This window comes from Nuphar pumila, chromosome 8 (assembly GCF_984573655.1).
Source record: "Nuphar pumila chromosome 8, dmNupPumi1.hap1.1, whole genome shotgun sequence".
NCBI lineage: Eukaryota > Viridiplantae > Streptophyta > Magnoliopsida > Nymphaeales > Nymphaeaceae > Nuphar > Nuphar pumila.
In genome coordinates this window covers 115,340,613-115,363,946 of record NC_143256.1, presented here as the reverse complement: position 1 = coordinate 115,363,946, position 23,334 = coordinate 115,340,613, and the positions used below count along the sequence as shown (strand labels likewise).

Below are 23,334 nucleotides of genomic sequence, written 5' to 3'. Positions count from 1 at the left end.
TTCATTTTATTGACCCAGCAAAACCCGAACCCAAACCCAAATCGAATAACTTGTTATTTAGGTGTGTTCATAATATGCAGTAACGGGTCAGATGCTCTGCCGGTTGACAGTCCAATCCAGTGCCCAGAATTCGGATTTAGATTGTTGGATCAAACTTATTCCATCCTTTATCCGATCCGTTTGCACCCACTGAAAAAAACTCCCTCGTCCAAAGGCCTTCTGTATCTGACCATCTCCTCGTGCAAACTTCCCCCCTAAATTAAATAGACAAAGGGGAATCAGCTCAGCACAATTTAAACCGACGGTAGCGCCAAATTTAGGGCATCTCTCTCTCTCTCTCTCTCTCTCTCTGATGGCGTCATTCCCCTCGGCCGCTTCCTCCCAAGCCAAGAATTTCACCATCGTCATCTCCAAATTGTAGGGTTCCTTTTGTCCTCTCCGACGTCTTCGAGTAGGGTTGTCTCCGAGTTCTCTTCTTCGTTTTCCCGGCGATTTCGATTCGGGGAGTTTAGGGTTATTTTTTTTCAGTTTCATGGAGCATTGTCTTTCTTAAGACGAGGGGAAGGATGGAGAGCGGGTCGAGTGAGGGATTTACGGCGAAGCTCTCCTTTCTTCATTCAAGCAGTGGTGTGCAGGTATGCCCTCTTCTTTTTTTTAGGTTTTTTCGAAGGGTTTTTCGGTTTGGTGGTTTTTTTGGTTTGATCTTTTTTTTCTCGCTCGAAACTAGGTTTTTTTCGCCGGAATTTCTTTGTTTCTTTTAGTTTTTTTATCTCTTATTTTGAGCTTGTGGTGGTTTGCGTTGCACGGTTTAGGGGTTTTCAGTATGGTAGATTTCAATGGGGGAAAAGAACTCCAGAAAGTTGCTGCATTCTTCGTCAGAGAACTAGATATGAGAACGTACTAGTTGTTGATAGTAGGGGGCCTTGTTGTGAAGTGAGTAAGTTGGGATGGATATGGAGTTTGATAACCATTAGCTCTTTGTTTCCCGTTTTGGAACCATTCCAACTAGGATCCAAAGGAAGTATTCTTTTAGAGATCTGATACGAGCAGATAAGAATGAAGAATTCTCGGAATTACCCATTGAATACAACATGGTGCTTTTTTCCCAATTCGTTCCCTTCACTTTCAGGAATATTAAATGAAATCATGCAATTGAATCCAGCTGATTACTAAAACTCAATCACAATCAATTAGTAGCACCGCTAGAGTCCATGTCTTCCGAGAGACTGTGTTCTTACCGTGTTTTGACTTGTGAACAATCCATGTATATGGAAAAAAAAATAATTAGGCAGTCAAAACGAGTATCAGGTCAAGAAAGTGAAGATTAAAACTCGATCAAAGATCATGGAGGGAAATTGAAGATTAAAGCTCGATCAAAGATCATGGAGGGAACTATGTAACGGTTAGAGTATCTTAGTTGATCAGTTTTGCTTGTACAGCTCTCTCTCTCACTTGTTGGATCATCATATTTACGGCATCCGATTCTTGAATGCTTCTACATTTGGTTAACTTGATTGGTACCTCAGAGTCAACTACCAGTGTTTCCTGTAATAAAATTGGTGGAGGGAACTTATTCTATAATGTTTGCCTTTTTAACTTATTTGTCTGTGTTATTGAATTCGAAGTTTTCTGTTCTATGAAACATGACATCAATGAAAACTTGGCTTTTGTTAATCATGGTAATGGGTATCAGATTTCTTTTGGTAACAACTTCAATCATGAACCTTTTTCTGGTAATTTTAGTTTCGTGAAAGTTTTGGGTGCTGGTAATAAACAAATCTGGATTGGTGGTGGCATGAACTGTTCTGGGTTTACGTGAAAATGTATCTCATTAATACTCTCTGTGAAGGTTAGAGTTTTACCAAGTTCTCTATATTACGTCATGGATTGTGTCCCTGATAATTTAACACATGAATATGCTTACATTTGAGTTGAGATTTCAATAGGAATGGCAGGGATTATAACTTTGATAGCATAGAGTCCCATGCACATGATTAGTCACTCACACACTTGCATATATAAGCACACTTTCTTTACCTACCTTTTGACACCTGGTAGTCGACATCACCATGGTGAGTTTGGGGTGGATTGGTTTCAAGATTTAGTGCATGTGGCAGGAAGTATCCTAGCCCCCTCTGTAATAATGTAGGATTCATAGAAAATCAATTTGATATTCTATGTGGCAGAAAAATGATGCTAAAGGACAAATTCCTCTTAAAGTTGAAAATAGTTGTCAAGGATGGAGAACACATGATGGGCAAGTGTTGAAACATGTATGCTAGGACAGTTCAGCCACATGTAGTCTTTGAAGAAAACAATATGGATCATGAAATCTATGCTGAAGTCCAAGAACGGAAAAGGATAAGTAGTGCTTGGCCATTTGATTGATAAAAGATCAAGCTACTAAACATTTTGTGATTCCTATTTGATGAAGATACCTGTGTGTAAGCATCAACTAAGTGGCGCCCTTGAGAAAGTATTAAAAACTAATTCTAAAATTATAGAAAAGATGTTACTATTGCATATGACCACTACAAACAATCCTCATTTTATTATTATCTTGAGCTAGCATCAAACACACTTAAAATTGAAAGTCAACATAATTTAGTGGAGTTCATAAAAAATTGAAATATTGCAAAAGTATCATGAAGACTGAAACATAAGGATCCTTATTGGACATTGTTGAGAACTCCATGCCATATTTGTATGCTGATTACTTGAAAGATAGCAAATAGATCTGACTTTCATCATTTATGTACTCATAGTTTAGAAACCATTGTTTTCTGACTAGTCCAGTCTCTTCATGAGTATTGGACGAGGTCGACCTAGTGAGTTGCGTGGCCTTGCTATCTTTTTCCTTTTGTTTTCATGTAAATTGTAATAGAAACATTGCATATAATGGCAGAGATGCCTATGACATCAACAAAGTAACAATTAGTATTTAATGTTTTTGCTAGTATCTAACTATCCAGAAAGGCAAATCAGAGTATAAATTTATAATATTTTTGTGTGTGACTAAACTAGTGTGTGAAGCATCTACAATCAACCGGCAACGACTGTGGTTCATGGAATAGAACTTAGCTTGTACTTCATACTAATCAAGTCATTTAAGTTTCCAACATGTGAATAATATCTTAAATAATAAAAAGTTGAGAATAGATATGGGCAAAAGGTTTGAGTACCATACCTTCATGAAAAAGTTAACATGAGAGTGATTTCATGTGCAGAAACCAACAATTAAGACTTTCAATATTCATAATACACTATGTCATTTCTCCAATCTATAAAGCTAGGTGTGTTTGAACCTGGTAAAACTATTGGATTTACTCTGGGGGGGGGTGATTGAGGTTGATTTGGATGAACTACTAGGTTTTTAATCTCTTTGTATACCTGATGTCTGAAAAATGTCTTTTTGATTGGCTACTAATGGCCAAAACCCAGTTTATGTATGTATTCTGTTAAAAAGGATAAATTTTAATATTTTAAATTCAGATGAGTGCATGCATGACAGAGAAAACACTAATTAACTTATTAAGTTACGCATCACAAAGACATCCATATTATCAGAATTATCTTTTGCATGCATGTCCCTATTAAATGCACACAATTTTAGTTCCACTCTTCATTAAACCCACGGATACTCAAAACGGGCACAACAGTTCTCGAAGTTCAATTTAGGTTCTCAGTGGTACTTTAACACAAATTTGTATTTTGTTACTGGTTCCACACTTGTTTCTCGACCGATATTAAAAATCAACACCATCCATTAGAATATTAGAAATCAACATCGACACCAGGGAAATCAACATTGAGTGATATCACTTTCTTGGTATACCAATAACATCAGTTGTGTCACAACACCACCCCCAGGCAAAGTGGTTGAAGACTCCCTAAAATCGTGGTCGGGAGGCGAACCACCATATCGGGTTCAGGAGCACAAATGCACACGGAGTTTTAGTATCCTCACGATTTTCTCAAAACCGCCATCCAAGATTCCTACACTGTCGTAGGGACATCTAAGAAGAAAATTAATTACACTGTTTATTTATTTTATCTTTTTAAAAAACATCAAGTTCTTTTACACAAGAACTGTTTTGAAAATCAACATGCAAAACCCAACACGGGATCTGATCCGTTACAATTTTAACAGTGCAATTAATTTAGAAAGCCAATAATTTCAAAAGTGAATTTTGCAATGCATGAACCCAAATCTTGGAGCAACACATGCTCTTGGCCCATATAGCCTGCAGTGGTTCATATCTGACCACCGATGCATCTTATCCAAAATCCCCAGTGAACATTCTCATGTACAGTTATTTAAACATGTCTACAATGCACGTTCATTCTCCCATAACAAGAATGTACATACAAGACTAATTGCATATGCATACGAACAAATGCTTACAAACATTATTTCATGATTCATTTTATGCATAAACTCTCAAATATGCACATGAACATCTTCATGCATACATTTCTGAATTTTCAATACATATGACATAACATTCACAACGTACCAATGAAATGTATACCATGCCCAATCAATATTTAATACATGCATCACCTTGTAGCATGACAAATATGATTGGTTTGCATACAAACAATCGTTGGCAAATCTAGTTCCGGTTTCACATATGTAACAAGAGGCAAATCTGGTCCAGATTGCACATAGTTTACCAGTGGCAAATCTGGTCCTTAAACAACTATAAAACCATGTACATCGACATGCTGTCATCAGCATGTCGTGACTACATTATTGGGAACAACATGCTGTCAACAGCATGTTGCTGCTGAAATTCTGTGCACAATAGCATGTTGTTGATAGTACGGGGATTTTGCACACGAACGTAGCAAAGTGCCGCCCTGAACAATACCAGAAAACTCTTCTTTGAGTAGCCGATAACAGTCCAATTTTATCAAATATACAGATTTTACGTACATCAAGTAAACTCATATATATATATATATATCATCATTGACAGTTAACATAACTGCATAGGTTCACATGAAGAAACATGGGTAGTAATACAGAAATTAACATCACTATCGAAACTAACTTCAATAAATAAACTAACATCAATAAACATGAAGAAACATGGACATTAACATTGCAGTTACAAATCGACAACATACACAATTATGAAAATGATCAACATCGTGTAAACAAGTTCGATCAATATGTATTTGGGTCTGATCGGCACCCGAAAACAGTATATTTTCGGGTCTGGTCAGCACCCAATACTGCATGTGTTTGGGCCTGATTAGTACCTGAAAACATCATGCACAGTTTAAAAAAAAAACACATTCAACATGACAGTTTTAAAAACACATTTAATATGACAGACTTAACTAAACATTCGATATGACAGTCTTAAAAACATAGTTATTTCAGAAACAGTCACTGATTTTCTGCACATGTCAGAAACAGTCACTGATTTTCTGCACATATATAAATACAACTTGATGACAGTTTTGCAAACATAGTTATTTAAGAAACAATAATTAATTTTCTGAACATATATAAATACAACTTGATGACAGTTTTGCAAATATATTTATTAAAAAAAAGGGTTTAATGGCAGCATAAAGGGGCCCGTGACAGGTCTGGTTTGGATCTGATCTAATCCAAAACCAGACCCCGATGGGTCCCCTATATACCTCGCCGATCACTATAGTTGTATATATATACATATTGAACATGCGGTTACTATAAAATCATCTGATTAAACATGAATACACAAGGAACAACTCTTGTCTTCATCGAATTTCATGCCATCGTGTGTCAAGCCCTGTGATTGAACATGTAAAAAAGAATCAGATTTAATATTTTTCCATCTAGAATCTCCACATAAATATGACTATCCGAAAAAGTGTTCGTCGGACGATCAGAATAGAAAGGGATCCTCCTTTCCTTTCGTTTTCCTCTCTTCTCTTTTTTTTTTCTCTTTCTTTATTTTCTTTCTCTCCCCCTATCTCTAGAAAATGAAATCTAGAGAGGGGCGAGTTCGACCCTTTTATAATTATTTATTTATTTTTGGCTATGTCACATGGGTGCGGGTGCGGGTGCGACACGGGTGCGGCGCAATTCCAAAAAATTTGGACACGGGGACTCGGCTATATATATATATATATATTAAAAAATATATATTATAAATATATATATTTTAAATATTATAATTATATATATAACAATAAATTAACACATAAAGATTGTAAATTTTAAAGCAAAAAAAAAGCAATTCTTAACAACACAAACTTACCAAAATATAACACATAAAGAAGCTTGTGAGTGTGATAAACAACAAAACTTATCATAAATCTGCCTCATCGTCTGAATTAGAAGGAAGAACAGGATCGAGGTAGTCCATGTTGAGAGTATGTAAATTATGTTCTCCCTCCAAGTCAAAATCTTCTGGATTTACATCCCAATTCTTGGATGGTCCACAACTGCATCAAAAAATCACTATATTAGTATCTAACTTAAAACTTTGAATACAAATATGAAATATTTAAATACAAACTTTTAATACAAAGAAAAAAAAGTACCTATACTCTTCTTTGGTGCGGCGAGAAATTAATCGTAGATTTGAGTGAACATATACCAAATCCTCTGCTCTTTTACTAGTGAGTTTGTTTCTTTTAATGTTGTGAATTTGAGCATATGTACTCCAATTTCTTTCACAACAAGATGATGTAGCAGGTTGGGATAACAACTTCATTGCAAGACGTTGCAGATTTGGTGTCTCTGATCCATATGTTGCCCACCAATTAAGGGGATCTTCCTCGTCCCTTGGCACAAGTGCTGCTAAAGAATCAAATCTTCCAGTAGAAAACTTGCCAAACTCACTATTTACAACCTTAAACATGTGAGAATCATTAAAAACTCTTTCCAAATATATCATTCTATTTCTTGATATCTCAGGATCTTCATTTGGAGAAACACGACCAACACCTGTTGTCAACCATTTTTTTGCATAGTATTTTGGATTGAGAGAGTGTGCCATGCAATGCAAAGGTGTATTGCTTTTATCCCATCTTCTCACTAAAACTGAATGTACATGATTGTAAAATTCTGAATCATCAAGTGCAATATCTTTCTTCTCATGTTTAAAAATGATACTTTGAACTTTTTCAATCATATTGTCCCACATTTCATAAATTCTATGAAGCATGGGTACATCTCTGTCAACTTCTCTCAGCATTTCCCAAATAGGCTCTGTAAATTCAACAAAATATGTAATTTTATCCCACAAAAAATCATCACAGATGCATTTTTTGATAGCTTGAGCCTTGACATCATCTTCAGTACGATAAAAATCCCAATCTTGATCAGCCACCATCATCATCAATGCATTCTTGAGTTGCTTAATTCTTTTTATCATAACAATTAGAGAAGCAAAACGAGTTTCAGCAACTTTCAGTAACTTGAGATCAGAATGCCTATTAAATATAGAAAGGGCATGACGATGGTTTACAACAAAATTTCTAATATTTCGAACATCATGCTCTATTTCCTCAATCCATAAGCACATTTCATGTGCATGTGCATCATCTTTTGATGGATTGCATATACTCTTAAGTGCCAAATTTAAACTGTGTGCTGCACAAGGAGTCCAAAAAATATGTGAATATGTATCTTCACTTGCCAAATTCATTCCTGCACGACTGCAAACTGGAGCATTGTCAGTAATGATTTGCACCACACTTTCTTCACCCACTTCTTTTATCACTTCAACAAATAATCTCTTTAAATATTCAGCATCTTTATACTCTCTAGATGCATCAACAGTCTTCAAAAAGATTGGCCCATTTAGTGAGTAAGCAATGAAGTTTATCAGTGGTCGCCTTTGTATATCAGTCCACCCATCAGAAACAATCGACACTCCATGTCGTTTCCATGCAAATTTTTGGGTCTCTAGCAAGTCTTCAATTCTATTTTTTCCTCTGCAAGAATGACTGTTCTTAGTTTTTCTGAACTAGGAGGCACATAACCACTCAAATTGCAATTAGCCAAAGATGTAATCATATCTTTCCAGTATGGACTTCTAGCTACATTAAAAGGAATTGAGCTTGAGTAAAAGAATCGACCAATCTTTTTATCAATTTCTGCTCTTGCCATGTTTTTGAATGACGCTTGTATTGTTTTATTGCTTTCCATCTTTCTTTTCTTTAAAAGCTCTTCTTGTGTATCACTAGCAGTAGGAAAAGATAAATTAATCGAATCGCTTTTCATCTTTGCAATTTTCTTCTTTTCAGCTTCCTCTTGTTCTTTTTTTAATTGCTTTAACATGTCTTTGTCAACCCCAGAACATGCCCTAATTCCTTGACTACGAATATGCAAAAGATGTGCTTTCACACGCGTATAAGAACCTGTGAAAACAGTCTTACATAGATTACAATGAAACTGCACATTCCCACCACCACCACTACTAGCTTTTATCCCTTTTGTCACAAGCCTCCAAAGTGGTTGAGAAACATCTAATTCAGGGTTAGAACTTGAACCAAATGTATTGACACTACCGCTAGAACTCGCCATTATATCTGAAAAGTAAAAACTGAAAAGAAAATAATTAAATAAGTAAATAAAATAAAGTTAATAAAACAGAGAATATTGGAGGGGCCGAGCTCCTCTTATGCGAGCAGAGGGTGCAGGGAGGGGGGCCGAGCCCCTCCTCTGCGAGCAGAGGGTGCAGGGAGGGGCCGAGCCCCTCCCCTGCGAGCAGAGGGTGCAGGGAGGGAGGCCGAGCCCCTCTTCTGCGTGCAAAGGGTGCAGGGAGGGGGGCCGAGCCCCTCCTCTGCGAGCAGAGGGTGCAGGGAGGGGCCGAGCCCCTCCCCTGCGTGCAAAGGGTGCAGGGAAAGGGGCCGAGCCCCTCTTCTGCGTGCAAAGGGTGCAGGGAGGGGGCCGAGCCCCTCCTCTGCGAGCAGAGGGTGCAGGGAGGGAGGCTACGAGCAGGGTCGACATACCTGACGGAGGGGGAGACGGTGGCTGCCTGTCGCCGGAGTTCGGATCGCCGGCGTGGTTGCAGGAGAAAGCTGCAGGGGCTGAGGGGGAGAGGCAAAATCGAGAGGGTAAGCCCCTCTCCCTGTCGATAAACCCCTTTTAGGGTTTGGCTGCCAAAAAAAATTTGGATCTGGGTCGGGTTTGGACCCGACCCGGATCCAAAACAAAATTTAAAACTCGAACTGGACAATTTTGGACTCGGTCAAAGTTGACCGAGTCCAAAATGTGGTCGGACTCGGCCCGGACTCGTTGACCGAGTCCGACTCGGAGTTGACCGAGTCCGGGCCGAGTCCAAAGCCGCACCCGAGTCCGCACCCGAGTCCGTGCGTGTCGACGCGGGTGCGGCAACCCTTTAGCCGAGTCCGTGTGACATAGATTTTTTGGTCTTCTAGAGAGAGGGTGACATCCCTTCTAGTGTTCTTCTATAAAGGATAGAGTTCTACAAAATATCGAATTCGCTCTCTCTAACTAGTCCTATTTATCTTCTTATTTTATTTTATTTCTTTTTTTAACTAATTTGGGATCTATCTAGAACTCCTATGTAGGTAGAGTTCTGCCAAATGTGAATTTTTTCCTTATCCAGATAATTTAAATTCATAATTTATTAATTATTTATTATTTAATTATTAAATAATATTTTTTTAAGAATGTTCCAGAGAGTATTTCACCCTTCTGGGAGTCTTCTTAACATGAAATTTCACTCTGTTTAACTTTTTAGTTGAATATAAAACTTTTAAATTGATTGGACTTGGATTTCAAATCTGGATCGAGATCAAAGTTCAAATCCATATCCAAAATCCATATGGATCTCATCCTAAATCAGATCTTAATTAATATGGGTCTTGGACTGGGTCTAGATCCATATCATTTTGGATCAATCGGATCGGATCCGATCTAATCCAATCAAGAACTAGTTACATCGAGGCTGGTCATTTTTGAAAAAATGTGATTTTCGGGTCAACCGTAGCTCGAATTAAAAAACAAAAACAAAATATCAATGTTTTCATAATTACGAGACACATCTAATGATATATTACCTGATTTTCGCCTCCGAATTTTGCTTGATTTTAAAGGTCAAAAATAAAAAGTTTTGCCAAATTTTATTTTTCTCTTTTAGGTCTTGTCAATGGGTCATGGGCCATGCCCAGACTCAGCTGACGCCACCTAAAATCAAAGTTTTTATCAACTTTACAAAATACTTAGCCATGTTTTCATAATCTCAGAATTTAACATTAAGGAAAACACACGATATTACATATTTGATATTAAAGACTTTGGACCACTACACTACTTTCTTGGCATTGAAGTTGTAAGATCAAGGGGATATACTTATCATAGATAAAGTATGTACTTGATTTACTATGGGATGCTAGAATGCTTGGATGTAAAGGTGCAGATAGCCTTATAGAGCAAAATCATAAGCTGGGACTGCAAACTGGTGACAAATATGAAGACATCGGGAGGTATCAAAGACGGGTGTGAAAGCTTATTTACGTCACTATCACAAGACTTGACATTACATATGCTGTCAGCATAGTTAGGAGATTTATTCCTGCTCCCTCTCAAGCTCATATTAACAGTGTATCATATTTTGAGATATATAAAACAAGGCCCAGTGAAAGGTATTCTATATGCTAATCATGGTCATTTTGACATAGAGTTGTATACAGATGTAGATTGGGCAGGGGCACTCGAGGATAGAAGGTCAACTTCAGGGTACATAGCTTGTATTGGAGGTAACTTGATTTCATGGAAGAGCAAAAAACAAACAGTTGTATCCCGATTGAGTGTAGAGTCAGAGTACAAAACTATTGCCGATGGAATGTGTGATGGGATGTGGCTTAAATCTTTACTTACAGAGTTGGGATTAAGTGTGAAAACACCTATACCTTTGTATTGTGATAATAGAGCTGCCATTCAGATTACTTCAGATTCTGTTCACCATGAAAGGACTACACACATAAACATGGACTGCCATTTTATAAAGAAGAAGGAAGAATCTAAGCAATTCCAAAATATTCATGTGCATACTCATTCTCAGTGGGCCAACATTTTGACCAAAGCCATTAATAGAGACCAACATGTAGAAACGACTAGCAAGTTGGGGATGATTGATATCTTCTACCCAAGTTGAGGGGGAGTGTTAAAGGGTTAGGTTATTATGGGCTTGTTTGTCTTTTCCTTTATTTTTGCTTGTTTTGTACAATTGTAAATATGCCATTGTTGTTAGGGGTATTTTGTCATGGGTTTATGTATTATTTATAAGGTCTTTATGAGACCCATAATGAAATGCTTTTTTCCTTTTGCCCTGATTCTTTTCTCCTCCATTATTGTCTCCTCTCTTCTCTTACATCTCTCATCCGTCTCACATGACTTGCACACATAGACACACTCGTACTCAACACCTAAAAATGTAGATACAAGGCCTTTAAGAGATGTGTATTCTAGTGAGTTGCAGAATTATGACCCAAAATCTCATGATTAGGGGAGATGTGCTTGGTTACTTTGGGGGGCGTGCACGTGTTTATATGCATCTCTCTCTATCTCTAAAACACACACATACACAATACATATGGGTGTAGAACATTGTTCTTCCATGTTCACTGCTTTATTTTTTAATTTGTCTTTAGGTTTAACCAAATTCTGATCAGCTTTCTTTCTAACTGTAATTCTGTTTCAGAATGCTTTAGAACACTTTGTTTCTGTTGATCCAATTGAGCTGTGCAAAGAAGCAAAACTAGAACTATGTCGGTCCACTAGAGATCTGAGGAGCTGTGGTCGTTATGTTCAGCATGTCCTGAACTCATGTGGACATGCATCCTTATGTGCAGAATGCAGTCAAAGATGTGATATATGCCCGATATGCAAGACTATGATCCCAAAGAATGGCAGTATATCTCAGTTACGCCTATATGATCAATGCCTGGAGGCTGGTCTAATTTCTAGGAAGCATGGTGACCAGTCTCACGGAAAAGAAGGAAAACATTCAACAGTTGATGTGCAACGGCTTTATTCTTTGTTTGACGTAGCCATAGAGAACAATTTGGTTTCTTTGATTTGTCACTGTATCCTTTTCCAGATTCCATTCTCATTTTCTTGATTATGCTGTTGATTGGGACAAATCCTTGAGAGCAATATTATGAGTGCGGAATGTAAAATTTTAGGTGGCTAGGTGCTCGGATAGCTCTTGTGCTCTTTTTGTTTGTTCTAGTATTCATGAACCATTTTCATATATGTTTTGTTATCCTACATATTTTGTAGATGTTACTGATGTATGCATGGATGAAAGTGCTGTGTCTAGTGATCCCGTTATGGCCATTCTTTTAGACGAAGTTGTTGTGACAGAGTGGTGCAAGAGGACGTTCAGAAGTACTTTGGCGGATGTGCATTCAATATGTATTCTACCAGCTATCAGATCACTTGAAAATAATTTATCCTTCAACTGTGTTTCCTTTCATGATTGGCTTAATTCTTACTTGTACTAACATCTGATGTAGATGAGGTTGGAGTGAAAGAGATGACCAGAAACTCCGCATTGTTGCTAAAATCAATGCTGCTGCTGACTGGAGTAGCGAATGTGCTTGAGGTTTTGGAGGCATCTTTCCAGGGTGCCCAGTCTCTGCAACTTGATGACCTACACCATCTTTCTGAAAATGTGCTAAGAGCAAAGCAGGTATGTTACATGGTTGTATTTTATACATAAATCTACTTCAAATCTAATGCCATAAATTGGAGAACTGAAATTATTAACATGATTTTATTGCTAGGTTGGTCAGAACTTAGTGCTTGCCCATGCATGAGTATGAGATATATGGGACATTAGTTTAGTGCCTCTGGTAGGTGCTGCTGGATGCTGCTCATATCTGATTATAAAGATGCCAATACAGCCCTAGGAAAACCATGATTAGTAATCTGTTGGAAATATCAATTTTGGAAAGCTGTGGTAAGCAAATAACTAATGTCCGCACTTGTGGAGGGGTGACAACCAATTTCCCGATAACGGTTGGGTTACATCAAGGATCTGCTTTAAGCCCTTTCCTATTTGCGATAGTGATGGATGAGCTTACGAGATCAATTCAAGAAAATGTACCGTGGTGTATGTTGTTTGCTGATGATATTGTTTTGATTGATGAGTCTAGAGCTGGGGTTAATGCTAAGTTAGAATTATGGAGACAGACATTGGAAGCTAGAGGTTTTAAGTTGAGTAAGAGTAAGACTGAATATATGGAATGTCGGTTTAGTAAGCAACGAAGTAGTGATGGGAGTGTAGTGAAGCTTGGTGAGCAAGATATACCGGTGAATGATTATTTCAAATATTTGGGATCCATCATTCAAAAGTATGGAGAAATTGATGGAGATGTAAATCATAGGATAAAGGTTGGGTGGATGAAATGGAAAAGTGCTACTGGAGTGCTGTGCGATCGTAGAATGCCATTGCGGTTGAAGGGAAAGTTTTATAGGACGACTATTAGACCCGCTTTACTATATGGTACGGAATGTTGGGCTGCCAAGAGACATCATATTCAAAAAATGAGTGTAGCTGAGATGCGGATGCTTAGATGGATGTGTGGAAATACAATAAAAGATAAGATTCGGAACCAAGAGATACGTAAGAAGGTAGGTGTTGCACCCATTGAAAATAAGATGCGAGAGAATCGTTTACGGTGGTTTGGACATATTCGGCGAAGGCCTAATGATGCTCCAGTTAGAAGGTTGGAGAAATGGGAAAATACATTAGTTAAAAGTGGATAGAAATGATTGGAGGAAAAGGATTCATGTGGAAGACCCAAAATGAATTTCTTTTTTGGTTCATATCGCTGACCCCAATTGTTTTGGGATGAAGGCGTAGTTGTTGTTGTTGTTGTTGTTTGTTGTTGTGGTAAGCAAATAACTGGGTTTAAATTTTAGTGAAAATTTTGACATTCCGTTGCTATTTTCAATATCATAAGATCATGAAAATTGGGTGATACTTTGATATCAACATCCTATCTATATACTAAATACTTAAGAATATTGTGTTGCTTTCAGATTCTTCTCACTAAATTTTTTTGATAATCGTTATTTGTTCTTTACATTGGAGATATTTATGACCAAGATGGTAGTACTGGATAAACTTTCAAGTAACTCGATTGGACAAACTTGAAATATCATTTTAGGCTTTCCTGCTGTTTGCAGTCAGGAATCAACTTGAAAATGTTGTATCATCTACATTATTTCTTCATTTTGGGTTGGTAATGATGGCAGGCTGTCAATGTATTGAGGTTTTTATGTGCTACATCTTACTTAAGTCTTGCAGGAGATATACAAAACTCTTGTTCACAGAGTTCTAGGCCCATAGTTGGACAAAGTCTTATCATCACCTCATCTTGCTTTTTGCCTTCCCCCCCCCCCCCCCCTTAATATTGATAAAAAATGATATTGAAGCTATGTCAATTGTCACATAAATGCAGGTGTGGGTGTGGGTGGAAACAAACGGTGTGACACATCAATTCCAAAAGACTTGGGTGCAGGGGATGCAGATACAATGATACATACATAGTTGGCAAACTTGGCGAGTAAACTTGTTTTACTCGTGAGTCGGCCAAGTTGACTTGTATTGGTCCTAACTGAGTCAGAAAAAGAGTATGACTCGGTTAAGGCAAGACTATGCTGAGTCAGCTAAAGCCCACTGAGTTGGCCAAGTTTTTTGACACTCTGACAAGTTAGCTGAGTCTCATCTACCTTTTTTGTTTTTCATATGAATTCAACCACTTTTTTAACACACCGCCCCTTCACCCAATTAAACATAACTTGGTGACTTCAAGTCCATCTCCTTTTAAAATGTTAGGCACCACCTCTTACATCCAATTGAGCATGCCTTCTGACTTTCTTTAATGGCTTTACTTTTGTCTGTAGTTTATGTTATTTGGGTAGTTTTACTTTCTAATTAAGTTTATTATTTTGAATAAGCTTATGCGCCGTTCCCCTACACCCTGTTAAGCATGCCTAATTTTGCTTCTTTAACTATCCACCACTCCATTTGCCAATCACAAGCCTGAACATTACACGTTTTCATTTTTTTTCCAGTCACGATCTTTTTCTCATTTTCTTTATCATATTTATTACCTATAGATGCACTCCCTTTTTCTGTAGCTAAGGAACATTGAAAATTTCAAATTACATTGTTTATCCTATTATATATATATGCATATGAGAAATCTATATTTCAAACTACTATACTTGGTTTTTGTACTTATAAAATGTATATATATATATATATGCATAATATATATATATTTATTTATTTATTTATTTATTTATATGCCATAAATATAAACACTTATCTAATTTTTTCTAGTTATATGTATTATTATTATGTATAATAATACATATAAGTTTTGTATTTCAAATTGCATAATCATTTATTTTTAATAAATTTAAAAATAAACTATGACTCTCACGAGTCACCGAGTTGCATATGGCTGATCCGGTTCCGAGTCTCGAGAATGCCAACCATATATATATATTTATTGGGCGCTTCTGTGGTGGTACTGTACCACCATAGCTTATGATGGTACACACTTGATTTATATAGATCTAAACTTCAAATGCAAAATCTAACCATTGGATCATGTTTAACATATTCTATTTATTATTTTCATGTGTTAAAGTTGACTCAAATATGATATTTTATATCATTTTTAAAGCACCCTTATTTTCATGAATTGTGGGCCATTGATTTTCACCATCTAAAAAATGAGTTATTATCTATGTTACATAGGTGCGGGTGCAGCGATGCGGCACTTTAAAAAAACTTGGGTGCGGGTGTGCAAGAGGGTATATATATATAATTTTTAACAGTTAACGGTAACACTAATGAAATAAGAAGCAATTATATGTATAATTTCGATAGCGAGCAAGGGCTGGGTTCGACAGTGCAGGGCAGGGTTTGGCGCAGGGCTAGGTTTGGCAAAGGGTTGGGTTTGACAGCGCAGAACCCAGCCCAGCAAAGGAGTAGGTGAGAGAGAGAGAGAGAGAGAGAGAGAGAGAGAGAGAGAGAGAGAGAGAGAGAGAGAGAGAGAGAGAGAGAGAGAGAGAGAGAGAGAGAGAGCTTGTAGTCGCCGGAGGAGGAGAGGAGAGCTCGGGTCGACAGCCGCCGTCCGTCGGAGGAGAAAAGGAGTAGGTGGGGAGAATGGGGGAGGCGTCGGGGTCGGTTTTTTGCCCTCCTAATCCCCCGCCCAGCCCTTTTATCATTTGTTTTTTCGGGTTCAGGTCTGGACAATTATGACCTTGGGTGCATTGACCGCACCCGAGTCGCGTCACGTCGACGTGGGTGCGGCACCCTGTTGGCCGAATCCCTGTGACATAAGTTATTATAGTGTATTAAACATGATAAACCCTTCTAATATACTAAATAAATCATGTTAAACATATTTGTACAATGTACATTTAGATTTACCATTTGGCTGCTATATCTATGCAAACAAGAGTTTGTACCACCGTATGGTATCACCATATTATTTATTTATTTATTCGATAGAATGCATTTATAATTATATAACTATATTATTTATTTATTTATTTTAACATGGACAAATTTTAACCTATGTCACATAGGTGTGGGTGCGGATGCCACACAGGTGGTTTGGGGATGCAGAAGCACCCTTGTTGCATATGATAAAGGAGTTATCATAAATAGAAGAGTGAAATACTACAATAAGAAATGGCCTATTCTTAATGACACTATCCAAGATGGTCTGATGCAGAAAAGAGGTTTCCAGAAAATTTTCAAAGTATGATATCTTTCAAGCCACACCAGCCACCAAACTTGCAACAGACACCATCTCCACTCTGAGAACCATCTTCCCCTCATTTGCCGAAGATCTCAGATTGGCATCTTTGTTACTTGCGCAATCTGATCCTACCAAGCTACTTGGAAATATGAGCACAACCAAAGAAGCTATTATGCAGATTCTTCTTTATCTTGCTTTGGAGTTAACAATCTTTGGGTTTTTTTGCATGTTGATGATGATAAATAATGTTTTGTGTGTTCCTGATTCACTCATTGGCTATGTCACATGGGTGTGGGTGCGACACGGGTGCGGCACGATTTTAAAATTTTTGGACACGGGGACTCGGCTATATATATATTTAAAAAAAAAGTGCAAAGACACAGCACAGTCTGTGACTGTGCAGCCCCCCCCCCCCCCCCCCCAAGATTTTTTTTTAAATTCTGTAGCCCAGAATTTAAAAAAAAAAAATCCAAAAAATGGACCAAAATGACCCTGGGTGCGTTGACCGCACCCAGGGTCGGGTTGACCAAGTCCGAGCCGCACCCGTGTCCTCACCCGTGTTGGTGCGTGTCGACGCGGGTGCGTCGACCTTGGAGCCGAGTCCGTGTGACATAGCTCATTGGACATTGTGTTAGTTTGCATGTCCTTTTCAGTTGGTGGAATTTTTCAATACAAGCATGTTATTTGATGGTTGTTACTAAATGATGTTTTTTCTTTTCAAAAATGATGTTTTCATGGAGTCTTTTATAATTAATAAAAATTACCAAATGGTGATCGATGGCTAAGCTGGTTGCATTTTTTTTCTATGCTTTTCTAGTCTTCCATGACTAAAGAAAATGGATACAGTATAATTTCAATGAAAAATTATATTATTCACTTTCTTTCTCTGTTTTTTTTCTTTTTTGCTGTTTCAGCATTTGGAAGTTATGCAATGGTGCTTAAGGCATCAGTTTCTTGAGCATATGCCATCACGTTATCCAACTATTTTCTCCTGGCGCTCTGTAGTTAATGAAAGGAAATCTGCTGCCCTTGAGCGCTCCTGGCCTGAATTCATAAGTAATGTTACTGAATTTGCTGCACAACCTGGATCTACTTTGTTCATTGAGGATGCTTTGTCAAATCTTGGGATTGAACAAGGATACGAGGATAGAGAACCTGAAGTTGCATGTCTCCAGAGAGATAGCAGCTCATTGTTGCCATTCAGATTAAAGATAGATGGAATAACAGGAAGCTACCCATTTGAAAATTTGCGAGCTGCTATCGATATGCTTTTCCTACGAGGAAGTTCTGACCTAGTTGTTGCAAAGAGGGCCATTGTATCCTGGCAACCTTTAGTTCCAAATTTTTTTATAAGCCTGTCTTTTGTTTCCTTGATGTAAATCCAGTTGCTGTACTATTTATTTGATCGTCATTGGACCATCCCTGATGGGGAGTGGAGACAAGTGGTTGATGATTATGCTAGTACTTTTGGCATTGGGAGACATTCTGCTGTAGAATCTTTGACTTTCTATCTTTTGGATAATCACACAGAGATGGCCTTGAAGGTATGCAGTTTTTCTAGTGGTCGCTTTGTCTGTTGTAGGAGGCTTCAGTTTGGGATTGAGTAGTCTTTTGCACTGGTATTGTTGTTTCAAATTTCTGATTAATAAGGTAATTGTACAGAGTTCCATAGAATTGAATAAAGTTATAAACTTTTAAGTTGATATCGACATTACTTGTTCAGTTTTGAAGAGTTTTACATCTTTTGCCAATTTTGTGTTGTCTAGATCTTGAGGGAACCTCCTAAAATAGATGAATTTTATTTTTTCCTCATATGTTGCTTGTGTTTGGCATTCTTTGGATGCATCAAATTGAAATAAATTTTCTTACCATATGCTTCTAGAATACATATGACAATTGAAATAAATTATTACAATGATGCTAGATGCAAATTAGCTGCGGTTTGAAGTTTTCAATTGCATAATGGAGGGGAAGTTTTTTGACAGCATGGGACTTCATAGAACTAAGCCACCGAAAAATTTCGCAAACATAAAAAAGGTGAACTGGTCTTCTTGTCATCGGGCATGTCTTTAGTAAAATATCTGTTCGCTTGAGGATGGTGGTTTCTTTCAATTCTGATGTAAAGAGCCCTCTTCTCATTGTTGTCTTTGTCCATGTATTTGTGTGCACGTGTGCATGCTGAGCTTCTGCTTAGCTGTGGAAAGTTAATATCATTCTTATTGGCTAATATTGTTCTTATTGGCTGAGTAGTTCACCCTTCTGAAACCATGTGATACTCTCAGCGCCTATTGGGAGGTTGATGTGCCTCATATTTTTGAGTGTCTGCAGTAGTGGTGTTCGCCTTCCAAGTTGTTTGTTGCTTCATATATTTGACATGGTATGGTACCAGTTCATATCTTTTGTGAGGGCATATTTGCCTACCATGATGATTTTTATTCTGTTTAATTGTCTGTATGAGGCAAGTGGAATATTCATTTTACCCATCTTTATGGTCAGTGAAACACATTTGAGTTTCCCTTCTTTCCATCTCCACTCAATGGCAGTTCAACTGTCCCCTAGTTTCAATAGTATTAAATCATGGCTCTTTTTAAGACATTGAGTTTCACAAGCTAGAACAAAATCAGCTACTGGATTTTGTTGAATGGTTTGGATGATACAAAATAAGTTGCCCATGCTGTGGCTACATCTGGACTCTATTTTCTCTAGTACATGTTTATACAAGATCTTAAGTCCTCTCTCCATGAGAGGACCCTCAATCTTCATATGTAGAGGTGGTCACTGGGCTGGGCAGCCCGCGGCCCTGCCCAGCCCAGCCCAGCCCAGCCCAAATGTGTGTGTGTGTGTATATATATATATATATATATATATATATATATATATATATATATATATATATATATATATATATATATATGTGTGTGTGTGTGTGTGTGTGTGTGTGTGTGTGTGTGTGAGCTTTTATGTATATATAAATAATTAAATAGATAAATAACATATATGTATTAATATATATGTATAATATATATTATATGTATATATTCAGCCCGGCATAGTCCAACCCGAACTGGGCCTCTGGCCAGGCCCGACAATTGATGGACCGGGCTTTGACCAGGCCGGCCCGGTCAGCCCGGTCCATTAGCATGCCGGGCCAGCCCATTGCCCACCCCTACTCATATCACCTTTTGTCCCAGAAACGATTGTATCCGACCAGAAGTAAACAACTATTCTTACTTTCCACCTGGTCATTGCAAGAATGAGTTTCATCTCTCTCTCTCTCTCTCCCCGTTTGTGTGTGTGCCCACATGTGTACATGTGTATATGTGTATGTGTTGCTAGCTTTAGTTTGATATAATGATCCACAATAATTTATATGGACCTTATTATCTCATGTATATGAGTTCTAAGGCAGCCTATTATACTGCTTTTGTAGATGAATGAGAATCATGAGTTCTATTTTGAACCGTGATATGAAGATTGATTCTCTCTCTCTCTCTCACAGACACCTTTCATCTCCTTCCAATGTTCACTTCCATCTTTCTAGAACTGCCACTTATTCATGCCTCATTTGTCTTTATGTTATCAGAAAAGATTCTCATGAGAAATTGGTTATGATTGCTCTATTTTTTTGTGTCCATGTTCAGCTTCTCATGGAAGTTACTGGTTATGATCGCTCCATTGGCCTGTAGACTGTGTCATTAGCTTCCCTACTCGGTCAGACCATTGTCCACTGCTTCTAACCTTGACTGTTGCTAAATTATTTTTGAGGCTCATATTCTGGGGCAAACTGTTCAGGATTTTTCTCTACACAAATCAACATTTGGAAAGTTCACAATGGAAAATGATTATGCTTTATTTTTCTATTTTTATGTGTTTAAGCCACGAATTAATGCACCCTCGTGTACCTAAATTTACTTTTCTGTCCTCCAAATCAGTAGTTCTAGATTGTGGAAACAGATGTGATCAATTAATGCCTTGGTGTCCTTTAAGATCCACAACAGTTTGGTGCTTTCCAAGTTTAGGGGAAGTTCTCATGCAATTCGGCGTTTAAGTTATTCATCTAGTTCAACAAGTGCTGCATTATCTTCACTACAAGAATATGGATCAATAGCGGCGAAGAAAGTCGCCGCTATTGCTCTTTTTATCGCCGTTATAGACTTATAACGGCGACAAAAAGTGGCCGTCTAGTCTTGGCCTCTGTTGATTAATAATGGCGACATTTATATGTCACCGTTAAAGGATACAGCCAATAGTGGCGACTTATCCTATAACGACGACGGCCCTATAACGGCGACAATTAAGTCGCCTTTATAGGATAAGTCGCCGCTATTGGGTGTACCCTTTAACGACGACATATAAATGTCGCCGTTATTAATCAATAGAGGCCAAAACTAGACAGCCACTTTTTATCGCCGTTTCTATACTGGCGACGTTTTTGTCACCGCTATAGGCTGTAGCAGCGAAAAAAATTATATTTTTTGCTCTGCACCCAAAACCTACCACTAACAAAATATTACAATAAATGCATAAAATACTGGAAACAACCAAAAGTCAAGTAAGTGTAGCCTTAGGAGTAAGCCCTCACCAAACCATAAAATATTGGCATTTAACAAATAACAGAATGATAAAATATTGGCATTTGTTTCAACAATCTAATAAATCTGTGGATTTAGAAATCTGAAATCCTAATATGCCATTAATCTTCAAACAATAATCATTCTAATCCCAACTTCTTCATATACATCAACAGTAGCACAACTAACTTAAATTAAGGCAACTATGAATAAAAAACAGATCAAACTTACCAAGTTCTTCGAATCTGCAGTGGTAGCTGGAAATGTCAATCTGAAAAACAGTTGTATAAATTTGCTATCATCCTTCAACAACAATACAACCTAGAGAACATAAAACATGTCGAACAATGAAACCATTTTGCAAGTCGTTATCTTGGCTTAACATTCCATGAACTCACCACAGTGTTATTGGAATGAATCATTGAATTGAGATTAGCCACCACCGCCTCATCCAACACCCTTGGTAAAATGACATCCTGAAATTTACATAAAGAATCTGGAGATGTCAAACAAAGCACCCCCCAAAAATTACAAATGTTTGCTTAATCGGGATTTATCAGAATGGAACATAACAGCTTGTACCTTTATCAGAATAATTTCCCCAAGATTTTTACTGTCCTTTTTTTTTTCTGTTATGTTGGCATCCAGTTCTTATAACAAAGAATGACAGACATCACCCAATGCAGATTTCTCCAACAGAGAAAATAGATCGACAATTCATTCAAAACAAGAAGCACCAATCATTCACAGAAAATCATATACAACAAAAATAAAGTATAGATCTGATTAACAATTTGATGATTACGTATTTAGTCAGAATAAATCAGATATGTGCCTTCCATCTACAACTAAATGTTTTATGAAAAGTAGTTACATCCAGAAACATAGAAATTCGGTCACAATGAAACAAATATAAGTTTGACATTTCCTTCAATCATATATCTCCATTCAACCAAAATATGGAAAGCTAAACAAAATTGAATCATGAGAACTCGCCCTACCATTCCCGAAATCTTTCCTCCCAAACGAGCCCTCGCTCCACGTCTACTTCTTTCCTCCCAAACGAACCCTTGCTCCGTGGGTGATGACCTTGCCGGTGGTGAACTCAGAGAGAGAGATGGGTTGCGACTTCTTCTTGCGGGAGGGCTTGGATGCGGCGGCGATGGAGAGCGAGGGGAACTCAGAGAGCGCCCCCATCGTCCAGACCCTCCTCTTCTTCCTGGTGTCACTCTTGAAGCATCCATTCACCCTCTTCGGCCTCGAGCGCCCACGCCCCTGCCCTAAAATCGGGTTAGGGTTCATGAGAGAGAGCATGTCGATGGTCTCGTTGGCCGCCGGTGGCCTCTCCGTCGATGGTCTCATTGGTCGCCAGTGGCCTCTTCGCTGGTGGGCTAGCCCGGCCAATGCACGGGGTTGAGAGAGAGAGAGAGAGAGAGAGAGAGAGAGAGAGAGAGAGAGAGAGAGAGAGAGAGAGAGAGAGAGTCGGGGTTCGACCCCCCTCCGCCCAATTTATCAAATTTAATTTTTAAGCTTATACTATATAACGACTTTTCATGTCGCCATTATAGAGTAAGTCATCGTTATATCGTAAACCTATTAACAACGACACTAGAGTGTCACCGTTATTGATTTATAATGGTGACTCAATGACCATTAATAACACATTGATAATGGCGACGAACAAGGTCTCCATTATAGAGTAAAACCCTATGATAACGATGTCGTAATGACGTCGTTATTGATCAATAACTGCTATATTTAATAGCCATTAAATTTTGCCGTTGAAAGTGTTTTAATAGCAATATTTAATGGCCACATATGTTGTCGTTAAAGACAATCTATAACGACAACATTTATTAATCACCGTTAGAGACATATCTTTAACGGCGATATATAAAGTCTCCGTTATAGACATATCTATAACGGCGATATATCAAGCCGCCATTATTGCTGCAATTCAAATCCATCAATAGCGGCGACTTTTTGTGTC

At 37.9% G+C, this 23,334-nt stretch overlaps 1 protein-coding gene across 1 annotated transcript in view; it reads left to right on the top strand.

Moving 5' to 3' along the window:
• The first annotated feature begins 423 nt into the window (after positions 1-423).
• LOC149830317 (E3 ubiquitin-protein ligase HOS1-like) overlaps positions 424-23,334 on the top strand; it is a 46,762-nt gene continuing 23,851 nt past the window's right edge. The window contains exons 1-6 of the mRNA XM_090015784.1: positions 424-635; positions 11,682-12,066; positions 12,263-12,397; positions 12,499-12,674; positions 17,688-18,089; positions 18,159-18,317. Coding sequence (XP_089871910.1) covers positions 567-635; positions 11,682-12,066; positions 12,263-12,397; positions 12,499-12,674; positions 17,688-18,089; positions 18,159-18,317 — 1,326 coding nt within the window. The 5' untranslated portion in view covers positions 424-566. The remainder of the gene's footprint in view (positions 636-11,681; positions 12,067-12,262; positions 12,398-12,498; positions 12,675-17,687; positions 18,090-18,158; positions 18,318-23,334) is intronic.